At 37.0% G+C, this 20,388-nt stretch overlaps 1 protein-coding gene across 1 annotated transcript in view; it reads right to left on the minus strand.

Annotated features, from left to right (window-relative positions):
- NUP205 (nucleoporin 205) overlaps nt 1-20,388 on the minus strand; it is a 45,565-nt gene that overhangs the window by 3,997 nt on the left and 21,180 nt on the right. Inside the window, exons 19-39 of the mRNA XM_050969706.1 lie at nt 20,103-20,223; nt 19,517-19,598; nt 18,921-19,085; nt 16,731-16,855; nt 15,733-15,847; nt 14,595-14,744; nt 13,554-13,628; nt 12,679-12,836; nt 11,605-11,685; nt 10,601-10,792; nt 8,738-9,008; nt 8,191-8,289; nt 6,924-7,072; nt 6,021-6,212; nt 5,134-5,255; nt 3,925-4,063; nt 3,588-3,714; nt 2,592-2,668; nt 1,665-1,793; nt 1,102-1,228; nt 256-422 (exon numbers count right to left, since the gene is read on the minus strand). Of these exons, the coding sequence (XP_050825663.1) occupies nt 256-422; nt 1,102-1,228; nt 1,665-1,793; nt 2,592-2,668; nt 3,588-3,714; nt 3,925-4,063; nt 5,134-5,255; nt 6,021-6,212; nt 6,924-7,072; nt 8,191-8,289; nt 8,738-9,008; nt 10,601-10,792; nt 11,605-11,685; nt 12,679-12,836; nt 13,554-13,628; nt 14,595-14,744; nt 15,733-15,847; nt 16,731-16,855; nt 18,921-19,085; nt 19,517-19,598; nt 20,103-20,223 (2,863 nt within the window). The remainder of the gene's footprint in view (nt 1-255; nt 423-1,101; nt 1,229-1,664; nt 1,794-2,591; nt 2,669-3,587; nt 3,715-3,924; nt 4,064-5,133; nt 5,256-6,020; nt 6,213-6,923; nt 7,073-8,190; nt 8,290-8,737; nt 9,009-10,600; nt 10,793-11,604; nt 11,686-12,678; nt 12,837-13,553; nt 13,629-14,594; nt 14,745-15,732; nt 15,848-16,730; nt 16,856-18,920; nt 19,086-19,516; nt 19,599-20,102; nt 20,224-20,388) is intronic.

Genomic DNA, 20,388 nt, shown 5'->3' on the forward strand with positions numbered 1-20,388 from the left:
TTGCTGACCAAAAAATGGAAAAATGAAATCCATCTCCAAGCAACTATAATGAAAGTCACAATTTTAACAAAGTTAAGACAAATATTTTCTTTAAAGTTTTAGATCACTAATTCTATGGACCCCCTTCACCAAGAGCAGAAAAGAATATGCACAAGAAGTGGAACTACTTGCTTATCAAAGATGCTTTGGAGCCTTTGTTACAGCTGTGTTTAAGTTACTACAATACAGAAACTACAGAGTCAGAAGAACAATTACCTCTTTTATTTCATCTGGTGGCAGTTGCTCCACATTTTGCAGTTTGTTAACACTCTGACGATGGCTGTCATAGTAACTGAAGAAATCACCAGTGCTCTGTTTCAGCAGGTAAACAATAATGCCCAGGCCAGGCAAGTGCCAGTATGGCACCACTGGTACTTGTGTATCTAGATAAGATGTTGAAGATAAGAAAACAAAACTAATAAACCCCCAAGAAATCAATAAGTTATGCTCTCTGTCAATAACCTACACATGAAAGCACTGGCAAGTATATTTTGCACTTCTGTCAGAAGTAACCTAAATTTAAGCCTAGGTAAAAAGTTCTTTAACTCCAGTACTAAAAGGCAGTCAGCCCAGTGCAGTAGTGAGTACAAAATGTGAAATGTAACTAGGAGACTTATTATTTACGTATTTTAGCCATTCAGCTGCATAATAACACAGTGTAAACTCTTGCCATGTGTTGTAATAGAGTTCCAATCAGCATCAAAACACATCTTACATGTCATAAATGAGGTCCTAGTTTCAAATAATGTAATCCAGCACAGATGCTGAAATCTGATCTTGACCTTCCCCTGTATTGTGCTATTTATTTACATACATACGTTTCTTTACTGACATAGATTTCTGAGGCTGTGAATGAAAAAACAATTTGTTTTAACTAGGATTAGATTTGGCTTAGGGCAAGGTTGAACAAGCATGGATTCCAGAATGAGAGAGTGAGCAGCTACAGTATTGGCATAAAGTGACTTTCACAGTATGTGAAACTACAGCCTCTGGTTCACTATTTTCTAGTAGCCCAAATGTCACACTGTTCAGGCTCATAAAACAGCAAGTCAAAAATCTCACCCTGCCGAGGCCCATCTCGGTTGGTTGACTCTGACAGGCTGGGAGTAAACAGACAAACAGTGTGCTGGAAACTGGGGGCGCCTTGCAACATCAGTGACTCACAATATTCCATCACGTTGGCACAGATCTGCCAACAAAGGGGAAAAAAAAGACAGCATGTCAATTACAGTATCTACAGGCTTTGAAGCATTAAATTTTACATGGACAAATGTCAGTAAACAACCATACTGTGCTCCTCTCTTCCCACCAGAATGTGATGATTCTATTTTCTCATCAGGTACAAACTCTCTTCTACTGCAAGTCTAGGACTTGCAACTTTGCCTCTTTCCCAAAACTGCTAGCTAAAATTTCTGGATAATTTTAAGTCTCCTTTGGGTTTAAGTTAGTGTTAGCCATTACCCTCTATACAGTTTTCATTCTGAACATCCCTATATGTGGACTCCTATACCACACTAAAACCAGTGTAAAGCCTTCCCACTATCATATGAAATTATGATAACCAAATAAATCCACACAGCAGGTAAAATGTTGAGACTGAAGTTTCTTGTATCTTGTGTTCTTACCTGTTGCATGGCCAACTCAATTTCATCCCTCTTGTTCACTCTGTCTCCTGCTGCGTTATCATCTTGCAGCTTGAACTGCCGTAACCTGTCTGATCCTCCAAACCGGCTCAGAAGTCCTAAGCACTGGCGCTGCCATAAGAAAGGAACATTTAAGTTACCATCTCAACAAATGAAGTGCACAGTTCTTTTCACTTAAGTGGTACACGTCCCTTAAAACAGAATTAAGAAAGCAATGCAGATAAAACTTTCAGCACTTTGTCAACAAAATTTAAGTTTTAAGTGTTTTAACTTACCTTGATTTAATTTAGAAATTAATGGCACCCTAAAACACTGCCAATGAGAAATGAGTGCAATTCACAAATGCACAACTTTTCTTGTGTCTCTTGCAGGCCATTATACAGAATATTACCAATGACAGTTTAGTTTAGCCATTCCCACACCTGAAACACCTTAACCTATATAGACAAACAAAATCTAAAGTCCAGTAAAAGCAGAGTCCAAAAACTAATTCAGTAGCAAATAAATGAACCACTAGCATGTCTGATACACCAAACTGTTGAGCTGGAGACATGCTTGTGGCCAAAGTGGTAACAGACTGTTTCTGCTTTACTTCACATGCTTTGGTATTGGCTTCAAATTTTTCTCTTCACATAAGTCCTAAGCTAGGAAGGGAAACAAAGTCTCTGATGCAACCCCAATGTTGCTAAATGTTATCTTTTCTACTGCACAGGGAAGTGTGGGGAGACACCAAAAAACAAACCATCAAAACCCCATCCCACGCCCACAAAAAAAACTCTCACACATTCTTCTTGATGCTGGAAAACATCTTTTTCCCAATGGCTACTATTCAAAGTAAAAAAAACAGAAAGAAACACATTTAGATAGGCAATTCTAAAAGGACATGGGTTAAATATATGACTTTATTACCTGAAATCGCCCTATGTGTCCTTGTAGCTCCATCTGTGTCCCTTCATTAACATCCATGTCCAACTCAGTCAGCACTCCTGAGGAAAGATACAGCCATTAAGTAACTTTGTTTGGGGTTTTTTTAACAGATTTGTGCATGATATACATTTAAATACAAGCATTGATCAGGAATATTTCAGCCAAACATTCAACTTGTACATTGCATATTTTTTGAGCAAAACATTCAGATACGAATGCAGCTATCAGGAGATGCATGAGAACACGTGGCTTACTGTCCTGGTAAGTAATCAAATGGGGGCAAGGAGGAAGGGAGGCTGGCATGGAAATCACAGCTGTTGTGCAAAGTTCTGTGTACTGTAAGCAAAGAAGCACCTGGGCTACAACTGTGCACTCCTTTCTACAGTAGTCAGACATCTCTCCTGAACAAAGAAAATCATTGAATCAAAATAGAGAAGTTATTTTGAACTGGTAAACATGCAGAAGAAACCACTATATCCATCACAATCATTATTAGCCCTTTGTGAAGGTAAGTCACCCAAGAAAAATGGCAGTATGCTAATCTGCAGTGCTTTCCCCCAGGACACTTTATATTTTAAACAAATAAAAACAGAGAAGACATTTTAAAAATAGGTATACAAACAATTTTCTATCTTAATTTCCTCAGTTACAGAGCTTATTGAATAAAAATTGGTTTTTGAAGATACCACAGATACTTTGAGCACTTCTATTTGTGACAAAAAGTACTTAGTGTGAGGTAGCATGATGAAAAGAAAATGGGAAGTCAGATATGTATGGCTAAGAGCACTTTGTCTACTGCATATTTACTTCAAGAAAAAATATTTAACATTTCTTTATTTTTCTCAGAGCTCTACATGTAAAAAAAAATAAAAATCTGTATTGTCATGCATATTCTCTTCTGTCTTACTGTTTCTTTACAGAAAACAAAGCCTGAGATTCGTGCAAATGGGGTTGAGACTTCAAAACAGCAGTTCTTACCAGGCAATGCTGCCTTGCTGATTATTCCTGTCAGGGAGGCCAGCTCCTGGAGAGATCCAGCACTCACATCTTGACACCTCAGGATTGCCTGGATAGTATCTGAATGGGAAATGAGGAACTGCAGAACCTGCACCACAAGAAAAAAAAGAGAAAATATGAATGACTCAAAATTTAATGGCAAGCAGAGAGGAAACAATGCTTCTGAAGAACTTTATAAGACCTCATGTACCAATGAGGATGGGATAAAAAAAAAAATAACAATTTATCAGAGCAAAGGCACACATAATTTCTTTGAATGAGCAATACCAGTGGTACTCAAGCAAGTTTTAGAACTTACCTGTCCTGCAGCTTGCAAGTGTTGTGCCATGCTGGATGTGAGGATCACTTGGCACAGCTGAAGAGCTGGAAGGAGAATCTGGTGGTAACGTTCCACTGGAGCAGGAATGAAGACTGGGGGATCTCTCATTCCATACATTCTTAGGAAGTATAAAAAGAAGGGAGAGAAAAAAAAAAAGATAAAGAGTGCAAGAAGAGTGAAGTCCACTAGTGAGGTAGAGCCTCAGCCTACAATCACTCAAGAACCTAAAACCATTCATATTTTAATAAGATGTCTAGACCTAAACTGACTTTATATCAGAAAAGCAACACATTTATGATACACAGCTGCTGCCAGACATTTTCTTTAATCAAGGAAAATTACTTTGTATTATGCTACACTAAACCAGATAACTTTATTGCAGAAATACAATACCTGCTTACTTATACACAAAACTAGGTATTCTCAAATATTTTAGGAAGAGTTGTACTTAATTCTAAAGCAACTGTTAAATACAGTACTCCACAAATGTCCTGTAGGTTTTATACAATCTTATGTTTATTGGAACTTTCAAATATTATACCTTGTCCAAGTCTTAAATTTTTCCAAAGCATTTGAACTCTCACTGTGTTATTAAGAACTGTGAGTTTAAAAAGGGGACCAAGGCTTGAAATCAACCCAGGTAATTTCCCCTAAATATGGAATTTCTTTCTCTGAGATCTTCTCTTAATCACCTCACAATGACTTAATGTGGCAACACATCAAGAAACTTGCCAAGCAATATATAACTGTGAATATATTTTTTAAACACATCATAAAAAATTCCTGAAATAGCATTTAATTCACTGCTCTCTCAATGCTTTATGATGGAAGACAGACTCTGCACTGCACAAACTGCAAAGCCCCCAAAATAAGTTTACAGTTTAAGCTGTTTGTCAAACACTACAGTATAACTTATATTAAATATTAATAATCATTTTTATCTGAGACACCAAATGAAAAATTATGTAGTCTAAGTAATTAGCATGCAAGTACAACCTCATACCCCATCTGAAATTTTCCTCTCAATGAAAGGTAGCTTTAAGCTGAACAGATAAGTTTAAGAAGCATACACACAAAGAATAAACCCACAAGTCATTACTCAGAAATCATGAGGCTATAAACAGATGTGATGTGCTTCCAGGAAGACTGTGTTATGGTTTCACCAGCAGCCAGGGAAGCAACACTTACCCCTGATGGTCTGTTTCGGGCCGCATGTCATACACCTGGCACTGTGCCAGCCGCACAATCACGCCAGACCGCAGCAGCTCTAACGCACCCTGCTGACTTTTGGCTACTCGAGTGAGGAATGCCTACGCAACAGTAGAGAAGGTCAAGTTTTGGAGATGCACAATGAGACTTAAAATGTCTACTTTCTCACTTCATTTTTGCATAATTTCAAATATATTATTTTAATAAAATATCCTTAAGAAATACCTTCAGGGCAAGTAGCTCAGTGTGCAGCTGCAGTGCAACTGCAGATTAAACTCTGGATGGCAGGAGCCCCAAGCAAAAGCCTGTGAACTGCCCACCCTTTGCAAAACAAAGGGCACGAGGGATGTGTGGCACCAGCCAGAGGACCGGACACTCAAAGACAGGACAGGAGACAAGAAGTCAGCTGAAGACCCCAGACTGACTCACACAGACTCTTGAGAGTACGAAAATCCAGGGGTTCCTTTGTTCAGGTCCCTCCTCAGAGGCACCAGCTCAGGCTCTTATTCCGTTGTTGCACCATGATTAAATAATTTTAAGGATCCAGACATCTGAGACTGCCCTGGGAAACCTGGGGTCAGACCAGTAAAGAAACCTGGTCTGAGTGTGTGAGTGTGGTGAGGGTACTGTGGGCCACCCATCGGTCACTGGAGCCACTCGCTACAAAGGGGCTTTGGTCCCAGCAGTTAAAATCTCTGGTGGTACAAGTGTGACTGCCAGAGTGCTCTTGAATGGTCAGACAGGAAAGCTTCCTTAACAATATCTGTGAGTACAATCAATGCAAAGTGTAGACAAACAACTTTTCCTAAGAAGTAAAATTAAAAAAAGAACACTGTAACACAAAATAATTTCCCAAGTACTGTTACCATTTTGGACTCATAGGTGTACAGCGCCTTAAGCAAAGGGGGCTGAGGTGTGAGCAAGCTCTGAAGAGCCAGATCATCATCTGCCAGGCTATCCACAAGCACCTTCAGGTAGCCACTATTGGAGAGATACAACAGCCACTGCTGCTGCTTGTCTACTGAAACAATGTGATCCAGTAAAGCCAATGCCAGCATCTGGGATGAGGGAAGAAAAACAAACAAATCAAAACAGAATTAAACCTATAAGATCAATGAGATTTTTAATAAATACCTAGAAATGTGAAATGCTAAGCAGTTTCTCGTATCAGTTTCTTATAAGCAGAATGCATTTCTTCATTACAATTGCAACCATTTATGTAAAAAATATTTTAAGATTTCTTGATACTAGTACAGTATGAGCCAATTACCTTTCTCTACTATTCTTTTAAAAAACATTACAGATACTGTTAACATATAACTAAGGCAAAATATTTTAATGAAGTATTGCCTCAAGTGCAATTACTATTTAAAACTAGTTTGCCTTCTGATGAAATTCTCAGCTACTGGCTACTATCTACTGATGGAGAAATTACTTCATCATGAAATCACATCTTCCCAAGCTAAGTCCATGACTTAAAAATGCTAACAAATAATTCTAACAGGGGTCCCTACCTACATCTACTGCAGCAGAGCTTTCTACCCTTATTTTTAAACAATAGGACACATAGCCTCGTTGAGAAAAAAATTAATATGCATGTATGGCTCTACTTTCAGCAGCTTGAAGGATGAGTGGGAGGACAGAAACATGAAACAATCCTGTATCTATAGAAATGTTCTAGTTCTACCTCATGAAACTTCCCATCTCTGCACAGATGATGTTCTTTAAAACAAACAGAACAGTACTTTTAAAAGAATAGATTCATTTACCCGGCCTATCTCATGGCCATCACAAGCATCACGACAGACCACCTCCATGAGAGCTGCCCCATAACTCTCAATAGTTGCCATGTTTTCCCGTTGCAATTTACTAAACATATCTTCAGGAGCCGTCAAATGTTCCCACATAGTTTTTTTAGCTGTAAAAAGCAAATAAAACAAAAAATGAAAACATTCAAAGATAGGCATCTTAGCATTAACTTAGCTACATCCTTCAGGGCATTCTCTCTATGCCTTGCAATAGAAATGCCCCAAACAATGGTCAAGGTTTTTTAATGAACTGCAGATGTTCTACAAATCCACCCTTCCTTGAATATCACACAGACCAGCCAGAGCAAAATTGTGGACCTGTATAGATACATGACTCTGGTAAATAGTCTGCTTAAAATAATTCAAATGTTCAGTCCTTGTAACATAGATAAACTAACAGGCCTAAAACTGGAAGTGTTCAAGGCCAGGTTGGATGAGGCTTGAGCAACCTGGTCTGGTGTCCTTGCCCATGGTAGGGGGGTTAAAATGAGGTCATTTTAAAGGTCCCTTCCAACCCAAACCATCCTAAGATTCTATGAACTTTCACTAGGGCCAAAGCATTCAGTGTGAGCTAAATTAACAATGTGACTTAAATGGGAGAGAATGAAACCAAAGTCAGCCATACAGTTCAAAGGGGTCATAACAAGTTCATAGTTTGTCTTTTTTCTTTTACTACTGTAACTCAAAACCCAGGCCAAGTAAAAGCCTGCATGCAGGTAACTAGCCCCATGATTCCTTCTCAATTCTTGTCTGAATAACTATTAGAAACATTAACAATTCAAGTGTTTTAGCCATTGACAGAGAGAATGTGATATTTACCATAAGCACTCAAGGATAAATAGCAACTCTGATTGGCTTATTTTTTGTAATTTTTTTGGGAGGGGATGGTGGTGGGTGTGTGTGAGGCTTTTGTGTTTGTTTCCCCCCCAGGAGGATCTTCATACAAAGGAAGAGAAAGGGTATGAAATTATAAACAAACCTTGGGGTTTATTTTGAGGTTTTTGTGTGGTTGGTGTTTTGTGCTTTTTTTGCTTTGGGATTTGTTTTGGGGTTTTTTTAATAGGATCACTATGGTATGTGAAGGCATAAGCAATTTATTTCAGAGGCTATAAGAGCAAGATGTTTTCCATCTATTTCCAGAAGACAACTCAGCATGCAGAAACTGGACCCTCCAGGGTTTAATAACAACTTTTTTTTTTGCTCTTCTCCAAACACAGTTGGACCATACCTGCTTCTAAAGTGTCTGGTTCATCTGGTCTCTGGGCAATCTGCAAATAATAAAGCAGTGATCCATAAAGGTGCGTCCTCACTCTCTGGAAGCCACCACCTGTTAACAAGAAACATTCACAATTAAAACCAAACAAATGTAAATTCCATAACACCATCCTCCTCTGGCACTTAATTCAACTTCCTATGGCAGCGCTGGCAGAACGAAATAAAGAAACCAGATTCATTTAGGGAAAGTTCTACTGTTTGCATTAAAGTTGTATTTATGAGTAAATTCAGCAAGTTGATGCTGTTCCAAAAGAATGAAAATATTAAATTCTCTTTATAGTCATTTGTATAGTTCTCTTTTGTTTGTGGTTCACATTTTTTTAAGGGTTTGCTATTTTTTTTTTTTGTTATTAACATCGCTTACATTTATACTAATGATGTATGATCCACCTAACTGACTGCAAGAAAAATCTTCACTGCAGTATCTGAAAGCAGCTCAGCCCATCTTTTTTCTCTTGGCAGTTGGAATTCACATACACGCCCTGCAGAAGCCAACACACCTGTTTTCAAAATGAAATCCAGCAGCTTTTTTAAGATGATGTGGAGGGAGGAGTCACCAACAGAAGCAAAACCCATGGATATGCTCTCAGAGCCAGGTGATGAGGTAAAAGAACCATCTAGCATCAAGGCATACTGGGACTGTCCTGCCATGGAGAGTGCAAGTGGCTGTTTCTGCTCCGTTTTCACAGACTGGCTCAGGTGGGCAGTCAGGGTGAACACAGCCCCAGCCACCACTGGCATCAACTCCTGAGCTGCATCATCATCAAGGATCTTAATACAGAAGTAGAAAGACAAAAAAAAGGCAAAAGAGAAAAAAAATGTTTAAAAGTGTCTGATTTCAAGAGTTATTAAAGTAGTTAAATTAGCCTCTCACAGCTTTTTAATTTATGTATACATAAGGATTTCATTAACATGACAGTATTTAAAACACATCAAAATCAGTAATGTCAGAAACTGATTTAGAAACCTGAGTTGAACATACTTTAATGAGAAGACCATTAGTCTTCTGGATTTTTTACATAAATCACAGGCAGGTTGATAATCAAATCTGGATGGCAGAAGGGGAAGAAATGTGTTGACATTTGAGATGCTTTATTAGTAAAATATTTAAACCTAAGCTAGGGAAAGAATAAGTGGTATCTGCTTTGCTATACAGCTATTTTATTACCATTAAAAATGTGAAGGTACTACTTTAAAAACCCAAAGGGTTGAGCATCAAAGAAGCATTAAGACAATGTGGAAAAACACTAACAAGAAGTTTGCATGTATTGTTTTTGTTCACTCTGTTTTTTGGAAGGTACTGAATAATACTAATACTGAAGGAGCTTTCCTTTTAAGCAATATAGTGATTTTGAACAGTAGTTCAATTATTTTCAATAGACGGTAACGATTTTTTTCCTTCACTTCACAAAAGTCTTCACCAAGATGTTACAGAAAATTAAGAGTCTGGAATTTCCTCTTTGTAAAGATTTTAGGAAAGAAATTTCTTCAGCTAGTGAAGGCCTTCCTTGTTTCCTGTTTTTTAATTCAGTTCAAATAAAAAACAAAACCAGCACTCCACTAAAAATAGGCAATTTTTATGTAATTCCTACAGAAAAAAATAATGGTAGCAACAAAAACAAAACCCAAAAAGGTTACTTTTTCCTTGAAAAGATACAACTTTTTCATATATATTACTCAAAACAAAACTCTATTAATCAGAACTGCAAACAACATAACTCTCATAATAAAGCAAAAAAATAAGAATGCCCCAGCAGACTAAAAAATACAACAATTCTTCATTAAATTTTGCCCTTTAGAATGGATGGGTCAGTAGTAACTGTCTAGTCTCTCTCAAAAATTATTACTATAACTCAGCAGTAAAAAACCTAGACTTTTAAGACAAACTCTCATACTTCCAAAAGACCTTTTAACTGTAAAATCTTTAGTTTTTCTACTATGAAGCTTCATTCTACTCTTTAATTATTCCAAAGCAGCAGCAGTAGGATTTGCAGTGAGTCATCTAAACGCAGTAAATTAGCAAATGCAGCAGTTTGCCTTCAGCCTTCAATAAGTTCTTCTTTGTTTCTCATCAAAGCAGGGTGCTTCTTTTTCACACACCTTTTCCAGAATACCATCACGCTGGATAATACTGAAATGCCTCTGAAATCTGTCAATACATGGTTCACAGTTCAACAGTAGCTGTGCAAGAACACAAAGTATCACTTGTGTCTCATCTATCAGCACAGCAGCAATCAGAAACTAAAAAGAATACTAAAGACAGGTAAAATCTTGTTGGATTACAATCAAAATTGAAGCACTTCCACATAAAAAGATGCAGCAACAAAGTTCAAGGAGTGGGCTGATTTCCAGCAGAGCATTACCTTGTCATGCACATCCTGCAAGAGATCCCGGATAATCAGCTGCCTGTCCTCAGCCTGTATGAGATCCTGGGGGCAGGCAGTGAGTATGATTTCCACCAGCTGTCTCCAGGACTCCAGTGCATGCCTCTTGGCATGGAGGCATTGCAGCAGCTTGTTGCGCTCCACCACGTACTGCAGGATAGTGTTGATCTCCTGAAAACCCACCAAAAGAGACTCAGTTACAACGTGCTAAAAGAAATTCATGGCAAAGCCAGACTTCAAGATGACAATTTTTTCTATTAGTAGTAGTCTTCAGAATAAAATGTTAAGTCTTCAGCTTACTAAAAACAAGCTGTTATTACTACTTTAACAAGGTAGCCCATTCCATTTCTGAGCTGCTTTTCACAGGGCAGACATCATGAATGTCTCAATCTCATAGGAAAAAAAATCAACCAGGAAATTTTTTTTCTAGCACTTTAAAATCAAAACAAAAACAACTATGAAGAAACTATTTGTGCTTTTTTTTCCCATTTAGTCTGAGTAACTTCCCCTTTATCCTTTGCATCCATTTTAACCAATTTCTTAATTTAAAAGATGGCAGATAACTCAGAAAATAACTAATCTCCAAGTTCACTGAAACTATATCTGTCTGGAAAAAAGGAGAAATAAATCAGCATCCCCTGTGAGAGAAAGGCAAAATGATCTTGGACATAAGATGAACGTTTACCAGCCAATCCTGACATCAGCTGTTTTCTGTACAGTGGGGTGAGGAGCTGCAATTGTTACCACTAAGGAGGAGGGAAGAGGTTAAAGAAAAAAAGAAAACAGACTACAGGCCAGCTGTTTAGAGAACAGTATCTAAGAAGTACCTTAGTCTGATCAGTATGGTGGTTTTTGTCTTCAGGAGTTACTAAATCTAAGTTAGGACTCAAATCCACAATCTTTTATAGTAATGCTTACTGCTAACAGGGTATGAAATCCACCAAGAGCAACAACAAACAACAGTTAACTTTTTCTGTATTTACCTCCATAAGTAAAGGTCTCTGGCCTATTGCTGCCATTCCTTGAAGGGCATTGACTTCTGCGACCAGAACTCTGTGAACGTACTGAAATTAAAAGTGAAACTTAAATGATTATAACAGTTTAACCTGGCAGGTACATAAACACCACACAGCAATTCACTCCCTGCCCCAGTGGGGTAGGGGAGAGAACTGGGGGAAAAAGAAAGTAAAATTTGTGGGTTGAGTTAAAGACAGTTTAATAGAACACAAAAGGAAAGCAGGGGGGAATAATACAACATTTAAACTAATACAAACAAGGGATGCACAAAAGCAATTGCTCACTACCTGCCAACCACTGCCCAGCCAGTTCCTGAGCAGCAGCCACAGCCAGCTTTGCCCTTAGTTGATACACTAAACATGATATCACATGGCATGGGCCTTTGGCAAGTTTTGGGTCAGCTGTCCTGGCTGTGTCTCCTCCCAGCTTCCTGTGCCCCCACAGCCTACTCACTGGTGGGTGGTGTGAGAAGCTGAAAAGTCCTTTACTAAGTAAATATTGCTAAGGAACAACTAAAGGATGAAAGTGTTGGGAACATTACTGTCATCCTAAATCCAAAACACAATACTATACCAGCTACCATGAAGAAAACTAACAGCACTTGAGCCAAAACTAGGACAAGTGACAAAGGAAATGTATTTGTACCTCCTAAAAGAATCTAGGAGATGGCTACATAGTGACAGATGCAACAGATGGACTGGGATTCGAACAAGTTTTACTCATTTTTTAGGGTCACAAATTCTTCAGGACAATTTATAATACACTTGTCAAGTACTTGTCACAACGTGATACAATCCTAAGTAAAGCCTCCAAGAACTACCACAGTACACAACAACATTGCACATGTAATTGTGTACACATATGTAGTGCTAGGTAGTTGCGTACTGGCAACCAAAAAAATACATATCTGAAACATACACCTTCTATGTAAAAGAAAGTTTGAAAGTATTATTAACACACTGTTGGTTTTTTTTATTATTATTATTATTATTAAGTTACAAAATAGCACATGCAACTTCAAAACAAAGACCAATGCTAACCTTGACATTGCAGACCACTTGTCCACGTGCATTCTTGTGCTCACAGTTAGTAATGACTTGCTCAATCTGAGCCCGGTCAAAAAAATCCAGTTGTAAAGGCTCTGGAATGTCCTGACTGAAGTCAATTGAATCCAGGATATTTAAGATCTTTCTGCGTACTGGAAATGCAAATCAATTCAAATTGTGTTCAGAATTATCAAGGAGAAACAAAAAATTAACAAAAAGAGCACAATTTACCTATGTAAATCTAAATCTTCAGCTTAAAGTGTAGAGTTCCAAAAAAAAGCCTTAAAGCTACAGAAAGTGCTATCAATCTATGTAAAAGGTTTAAAAACATTTTCTAAGGCTTTAAATTCTTAAATGTCTTATATTGTAGAGTTCTCCTGTTATACATCCAATATTTAGAAACACAAGACTAATTTTTTATCCTAAATGAAACCAGGCTGGTTTTCAATTATAACCTCTGCAGTCTTTTGCTGAGAAACCATAAAGAATCTGAATTTATTTATTTATGTGGGATTTACATTCTTTGCCATGAAAATACAAATTTGTTCAGCCTTAGAAACAGTCTCACTGTTTCTACTGTTAGCAATAAATTTGATAGACTGCCACTCTCCCATTTCATCCTTGTACAGATACCTAAACACATCTTCAAAGTGCCTTTCAAGTTCAGCGTTTTTCACTCACTCCAACCATCTGTATCAAGGTTCTTTTATTTTTTTCCCCCTACACTAAATAAAATTGTTTCATGTACTGCTGCTGTTCAGAACACCTATTACTTTCTCTTCTGGAGCGTCCATTCTGGAAGTGGCCCTCCTGCCTGTTCAGGAGCAGATACACTTTACTGATAAATAACCAACAGTCATAACAGTTACCTTTGGAAGCAGTGTCAAAGTGGAGAAATCCACTGACTGATCGACTTTCATCTTCCATCCCTCCTTCACCATCAGCTGAAGGTAATAAAACATACTAAATAAATTACAAAAAAACAAATCTAAGTGAAAAATATAACCTACTTTATTAATAGTGAAAGAGCACAATGATTAACTGATAAACCTTTCACATTAGAGTCTTCTAATACAATATACCCTTGAACTCTTAATCAAATTTAAAAAATACTTACCTGACAAAAGCTATCCAATTATTATATACTGTCAGAAAATACTAGAAATGCCTAAATAGACATCCCACTCTTCAGTATGAATAATGCAGCTGGATGGACACCATAAAATGAGTAACATATCTGAACACAGTTTCCCCATACTCAGATCCTCACAAGCACGAAAAGAGTGTTCAGGCTGACAAAAGTAAGGGAAAACACCATACTGCAGTAACCTATTAAAGTATCTTCCATTTATTCTACCTTCTTCATGTAGAGTTTTATTGCCATCTGGTTTTATTTTTCTTAATTTACTTCTACCCTGTTCTAAAACTCTGAAACCTTGCCTTTTTATTTGACATTGAATTTTACACCACATTGGGATGAAATATCACTTTTGTGATGTTATAATGTTAAAAGCAAAATTGATGTGTAGCTACTATCTTCTGCGAGAGAGGGTTCACAGCTTGTGACAGACATTAAGACTGAGAAACTGTCTTAAACTGTTTACAATGGAAGACCCTCCACCTTCTTTATTTTGTAATGATTCTGAACAGCAGTTCAAAAAAAATTATTCCACAAGTTTAATTTTTTTTTAATATTCCCATTTCTACCTCACAAATTGTTTTTATTTTTTCTATCAGCAATGAACAAAATGATGCCCTGATTTCTTTTACTTTGTAGTCTACAACCACCATCATCTCTCTTCCCATACCACAAATGAACTGCCACAAGCTTATGAAGAAAAGAATTCAAATGGAGTCTCTCATTCTCCATTTTTTGCAGCCTATTTAGCCTCACCATAAGTTCCTCTTACCCAGGTATGGTTTCACAGGCATGTCATCGAGCAGCAGATGCAGCAGCCTCTGGGTGTGGGAGCGCTGGCGGTTCAGAGACGTCACTCGCATTTCGATAGCTGCAGTCTTCATCAGCCAAGACATTTGGTTGAGTGTTGAAATCTCATGTTCTGGAAAGGGATAAGGCAAAAAATATAAAATTGAGTATAAATAACATTACTTACTCCAAGGAAAGCATTTTTAACTTGAGAAAGCTTTTAGAGGATGTCATTAGTTATTATTTGCTTACCAGCTGTTTACAAGACAAAAAGACAGAAATCCGACAAAAGCCAATAAATGAACATGTGGTTATTTTGAAAACAAATCATACACATAGATGCAACAAGCACATACACAAACACAACCAAACTGGACACAACCAACTGTTAGAACAGTCATTGTGAAGAATGCAGTGCTTCATGAGCCAATAGGGTCAGTTACAACTTCAGTGAAAATAACCAGGCATTTACTCAAGTGAACTGCAGCTTTAATCAAAATCGGTGAGACTGGAACACGGATCTCCTAGAATCTTCCTACCTTCATCAAGTTTAGATTCCTAAGTTACATAAGAATCATCTAAAGCACTTTATCCATGCTGGATATATGTATTTCAATACTAAGTTTACAGTCATTGAACAAAAGACTGATGGTCAAGCATCTGATAAAGTACATTTATTCAGTTTAAGACACCTGAGAAACATTGATTTGAAATATAAAACATACCTACTAGCTTAAAAGTACTTTATTCAAAGAAAGGGGTGACATAGGTGGTTACAACCATCAGCCTTATAATCCCTTGGTTCTTTATAATACTCTTTTCAATATTTTTTTATCTGTAGCATGATCTAACAAAACTACAATGATAACTGCAATACAGATTAGGATGTGGTTCTGGAGACTTACTGCACTCCAAAGCTAACATTCTTTTCCAAAAGTTCAGCACTAAAAATCTAATCTTCTTAAGTAGGGAGAGTTCAATTTTTGCAGAATTAAACAATTAGCAGAGCCTGCAATAAATTCAGTTAATACCGCTACCTATGTTTCTTCTTTCACTCCTAAGGAGTCAAAAAGTGCATTGAATTTTAAGCATGCACAATCTTATCATAGCATAAAAATTACCTTTGATAGAAAATGGCAAGTACTGCAGCTGAGTGAATAAGAAATCCTGACTGGTCCTCAGATATCTCATAGTTGGACCTGAAGTGTCAGAGCATGCACACAACTGATAGATCACCTGACAATCAAAAACAGTAGATATCAATGTATGGAATTTATTTTAAAACAAACCAACCACCCAATCAAAAGCATAATACTTTTCTACAGCTCAAACAACATTACCAGTATTTACAGTAAATTTTCCATCAGCTTTCTTCAAAGTTGAACATGTTATTTGTAACAGATGTTGAATTATGATCTTAAAGGACTACCAGCATGTGGATGACCACAACGGCTGGTTGTTCACAACAGGACAATAGATGAGCCTGTTTGTTCAGTTCACATTGCATGTCCACCAAGACAGAAAATGTAATAAATCTTCCCGGCTTCTACAGAATTGCCTTTTGCTTTTAATAACATTTCAAACCCTTTCTAGAGCTCATGGATTTTCAACATGATACAAGTGTGCAAGCATCAGCTACCTCACACATCTGTCTAACTCAGCTGTCTCCCCCACCTGACCCTCTCAGCCACACCTATGTACATTCTCTCACAGCTACAGAATAAAGCAGAGAGTTTCACTGGCTTAGTTGGAATTTTATGTTATTTGCTATCATACTACACTTCCAAAATTAAAAAAAAAAAAAAAATTAAATTGGCACATGTCACAACAGACTTAGAGTCTGACCAAAAATATTTAGGTTAAGTTCTACACATATATCCTAATTCCAAGTTTCTGATATGAGTGCAGATCCTTTGATTTCTGTGATGCCGCAAGATATTTTTTTAAACAGAAGAAGGTAAAATAGGAAGAGTTCACTATACACAGAAACCTGACATACTAATTTTAAAAATGAAACTATTATCAGAGTCATCAACCATCTGTGTTCACCAACCAAGGAGTAGCCAATTTTATTTAGAGAATACTTTTAGTATATGCCAATAGAAAACATGCTGTATACCTGATAACAGAGTTCTGCAAGATGGGGAGATTCCCGAACTGCTGTAGGCCCACTCCTTGTTTCAGTACCCTTCTCCAGTATGTTCAAAATAGCATGAAGGCAGGTCCGTGGGCAACCCAAGACACCTGAAAAGAGAAAAAGAACTTGAAATTCTTGAACTTACTTTCCTGCATAGCCAATATAGGTCAAGTACACAGAAATACAGAACCTAAACTGTTCAGATGCCCTGTGCTACACTATACTGCTCCACAGAGCTGCAGCAAAAACTTCTGACAAAGTTTTATCACCATTACTTAAAACCAAAGAAGGAACCATGTTTCAGCAAAAACCTAATGAAAATATTTATAGCTAGTCCTTAGGCTTTTGAGATGCTAGTGAATCAATTTGAATTCTTGTTTTACATTTTTAAACCAAGAGCTATTTGACAATTTCAAAGAACAGCTTTAAAAAATCCTGTCTTATTTTACAAATACAGCTATTATATGACTAATTCTCCTAAAGGCACCTGACACTGCAACCATGGGGAATAGAGAATAGATTTTAATACTGAAGTCAAAATTCTGTCTTTTTGCATTCTTCCTTTAGCCAATTAATTCTGTAATCGACCCAGAAAGAGGTCGTGAAGTAGCAAAAGCATCAATAATCAGAGTTCTTACAGGGGAAATAATCTCTGTTTGAACATGTATACTTTATGCTTTAGCAGGAAATCATTATCTTGAGGTAAATGTCTTACAGTCATTATTTCTTCCCACTATTAACAAGAAAATTGAAAGACGCGGGCAAGGTCTCTCAAACCTTTAAGACAGATTTCCTCATCACTGACCTAACACATGATAGATACTCTGTAAAACTGCGTGGGAGCAGACCAGTTACCTGTGCTGTGTAACTACAGTATTTCACAATATTTGAAGAAATAAAACTCAGGTCATACCTACATTTCATTTAGAACTATAAAGAACTAAAAACTGCTGGTCCATAACATCCAATACAAACCTGAAGACAATAAGAAATATTCTTCTCAAAAAACTAAAATCAAATTATTGAATGTTGTTCAAACTTTAAAACCTGCTTTAAAACAGTTGAGAAATAACCTTGTATTTCAGACTGGAAGGGACACCATGACTCAACACCATCTCAACACCAAACTACTGCTAGCTATGGTATCAAACCATTGTTCATGGCTTTAGACAGTTGGGTCCTGAAAACCTCCAAACATGTTGACAGCATGACCTCTACAGCCAATCTGCTTCACTGTCTTCTGGCGAAAAAATTTCTCCTGTATCCAAATTGAGCCTCTCCTGTTTCATTTTATGCCTCCTGCCTCCAATCTTTCTGCCACACTCCTCTGAAGAATCTGGTTTCATCCTGTCATTTATGTCTTTGCAGGTGTTCAAAGATTTCTACTAGGTTCCCTCAAAGCCTCTCTCTTTTCCAAACTTCCCTCAGCTTCTCCTCACAGGCTGAGTAATCCAGAGCCCTGATCATCCCGGCTGGACTTACTCAGTCTGTTTTGTAAAACACCAATTGGAAACTGAGGAGGCAAACAAGACACAGAGTAACACACTATTACTCTCACTAATTCAACTTGAAAGCAGCAGGAGTGATATTTCTGAAGTTTGCATTGTCATATACATATAATTAATATATTTAATAATTATATATCCTAACACTAGAATGAAATCCCACATGTCCTAAAAGGTTTTCTTCTACAACATTAAAAACAAAACTGGTTTTCTTTCCTATAAATAATTTTAAATAGGAGCTTGAGGAAGGACAGAACAATAGCCAGGAAGCAGAAACAGTTAAAAGCAACAGTCTCCTTTTTGTAGGTTCACATGTTGTGATATGCAGCTACAACTTGGATCATCAAATCAACTTCTTTGTACTACACTGTATTAAATAATAAATACATTAATGTTTTCCTTCTAAATTATCATTTTCCCCCACAATTCTAATTTCAAGTCTGTTCCAAAATACAACTTAAACCAAGACTCAAATCCTAAAGTTGTTTAAATGCTGTATTTGAATATTAATACACCTTTTCATGTAGCTTTTGAGGACTTGAACAAGGCCTGTTGTTTTATTCTTTAGTTGAAGAGGAACTACTTTTCCCCATGAATTTCCCAATAAATATTCTCAGTGTTGTTAGCAGAACTGATTAAATGGCAGCTCAACCTCTCCTCTTCATACCTGGATCTTGCAAATTTGTGGTGCTGACAGGTTTCTTTAGTTCAAATCCCAAGAGATACAGAGCTAGGCTGGGAGGACTGCACTCAAGAGAGGTGATAAGGAGATTCAGAATGTGGATCCTGGTTTCATGATGGATTTGTGCCCGCTTCTTCTCCGGCTCCAGCTCTTGATTAGAAAAAGAAAAGAAAAAGGAGAAAAAGCAGATATGGTGACTAATGAAGTAAAAAATCCATCTAATAGAATAATCTTCAGGGTCTTCAAGTTAAATACAAGAATGTTGAGGGTTGAACTTATATTACTGCAAAGAGATACAAGAACAAAACTGCAAATTGCTGTTACTACAGCTGTAAATAATATATCCAAAGCAATGTTAAATGCTTGTCTTCTGAAAACAGACTCAGTTTGGAGTTGGCTCATCTTACTGTGGACACACTTTAACAAAATACAGGTGCTTTTCATTCTGTTAAAGGTCCAATTCCACAGAAAAAAGAGGAAGATTGTTTCCTAGCTTAAGAACACTTTTTACACTTTCTTCATTAACTTCATTCCATGCAAAAGACAACTGTTTAATCTATTTTAAGAAGCCTTTTACATACCCTCATCTGGATTAATTAATTCTTCTGCATCTTCATTGTCTAAACATTCCACAAATCCAGCCATCAGCTTCTGGCTAACACTCTGTATTCAACAACGGAAGGATGGAAATGAAGACAATTTTAAGAGTACTAAACCAAATACTTTTCACCATTCCCTTCATGTAAGTTGACAGAACTTTTAGACAAAAATTATATAATCCACTTAATAAACAAGAGTTAAGAGTCACAGCTGTTCTAGTAACAGGTTAGCAATTAGCCAGTGAACAGGAAAAAAAAATCTACCTGTTGCTACATATGCTAAATTATTCTCACAGACTGAAGACCATGAAGTCACAAAAAGATCTCCCTATCTCAAAGGATATTGCCCTTTTTCTCCTTGAAAACAATCATGATTTTGTTTTTTCAATTAATGAAGTAATTGTTTTTCCAATGCCACAGTAAAAGACATTTTAAATGTGCGTAGATATAAAACAAAATACAGTTTTAATGTGGTTAACCTAGAAACCTATCCTTTAAAGAAACATTATGAAGTCCTAGCATTTCTCCATCAGTTTCTCTTTCCAGATTCAAAGAAACAGATACTTACCTGATCATGTGTGAAATCACCAACTAGTTTTATCTGGATGTTGGAATTATCAGAAATACAACACAAAATCTTGGCACTTTCAAAAGCCAGTTCAGGATTGTTGTTTCCATGGTAAAGATACCTTCAAAGATACAAAATTATGGCAATGAAATTGTTGAGAATTTAACTTTTTAAAGATGGATAAGAAATTAAACAACATTTAGAAGTGAAACATTTACAAATCAAATTACATGAGATAACATTAAAGCTTCAAACAAAATTTCACTCTGTATGAAACACTGAATGC

The sequence above is a fragment of the Serinus canaria genome, chromosome 1A, assembly GCF_022539315.1.
Source record: "Serinus canaria isolate serCan28SL12 chromosome 1A, serCan2020, whole genome shotgun sequence".
Classification (NCBI taxonomy): Eukaryota; Metazoa; Chordata; class Aves; order Passeriformes; family Fringillidae; genus Serinus; species Serinus canaria.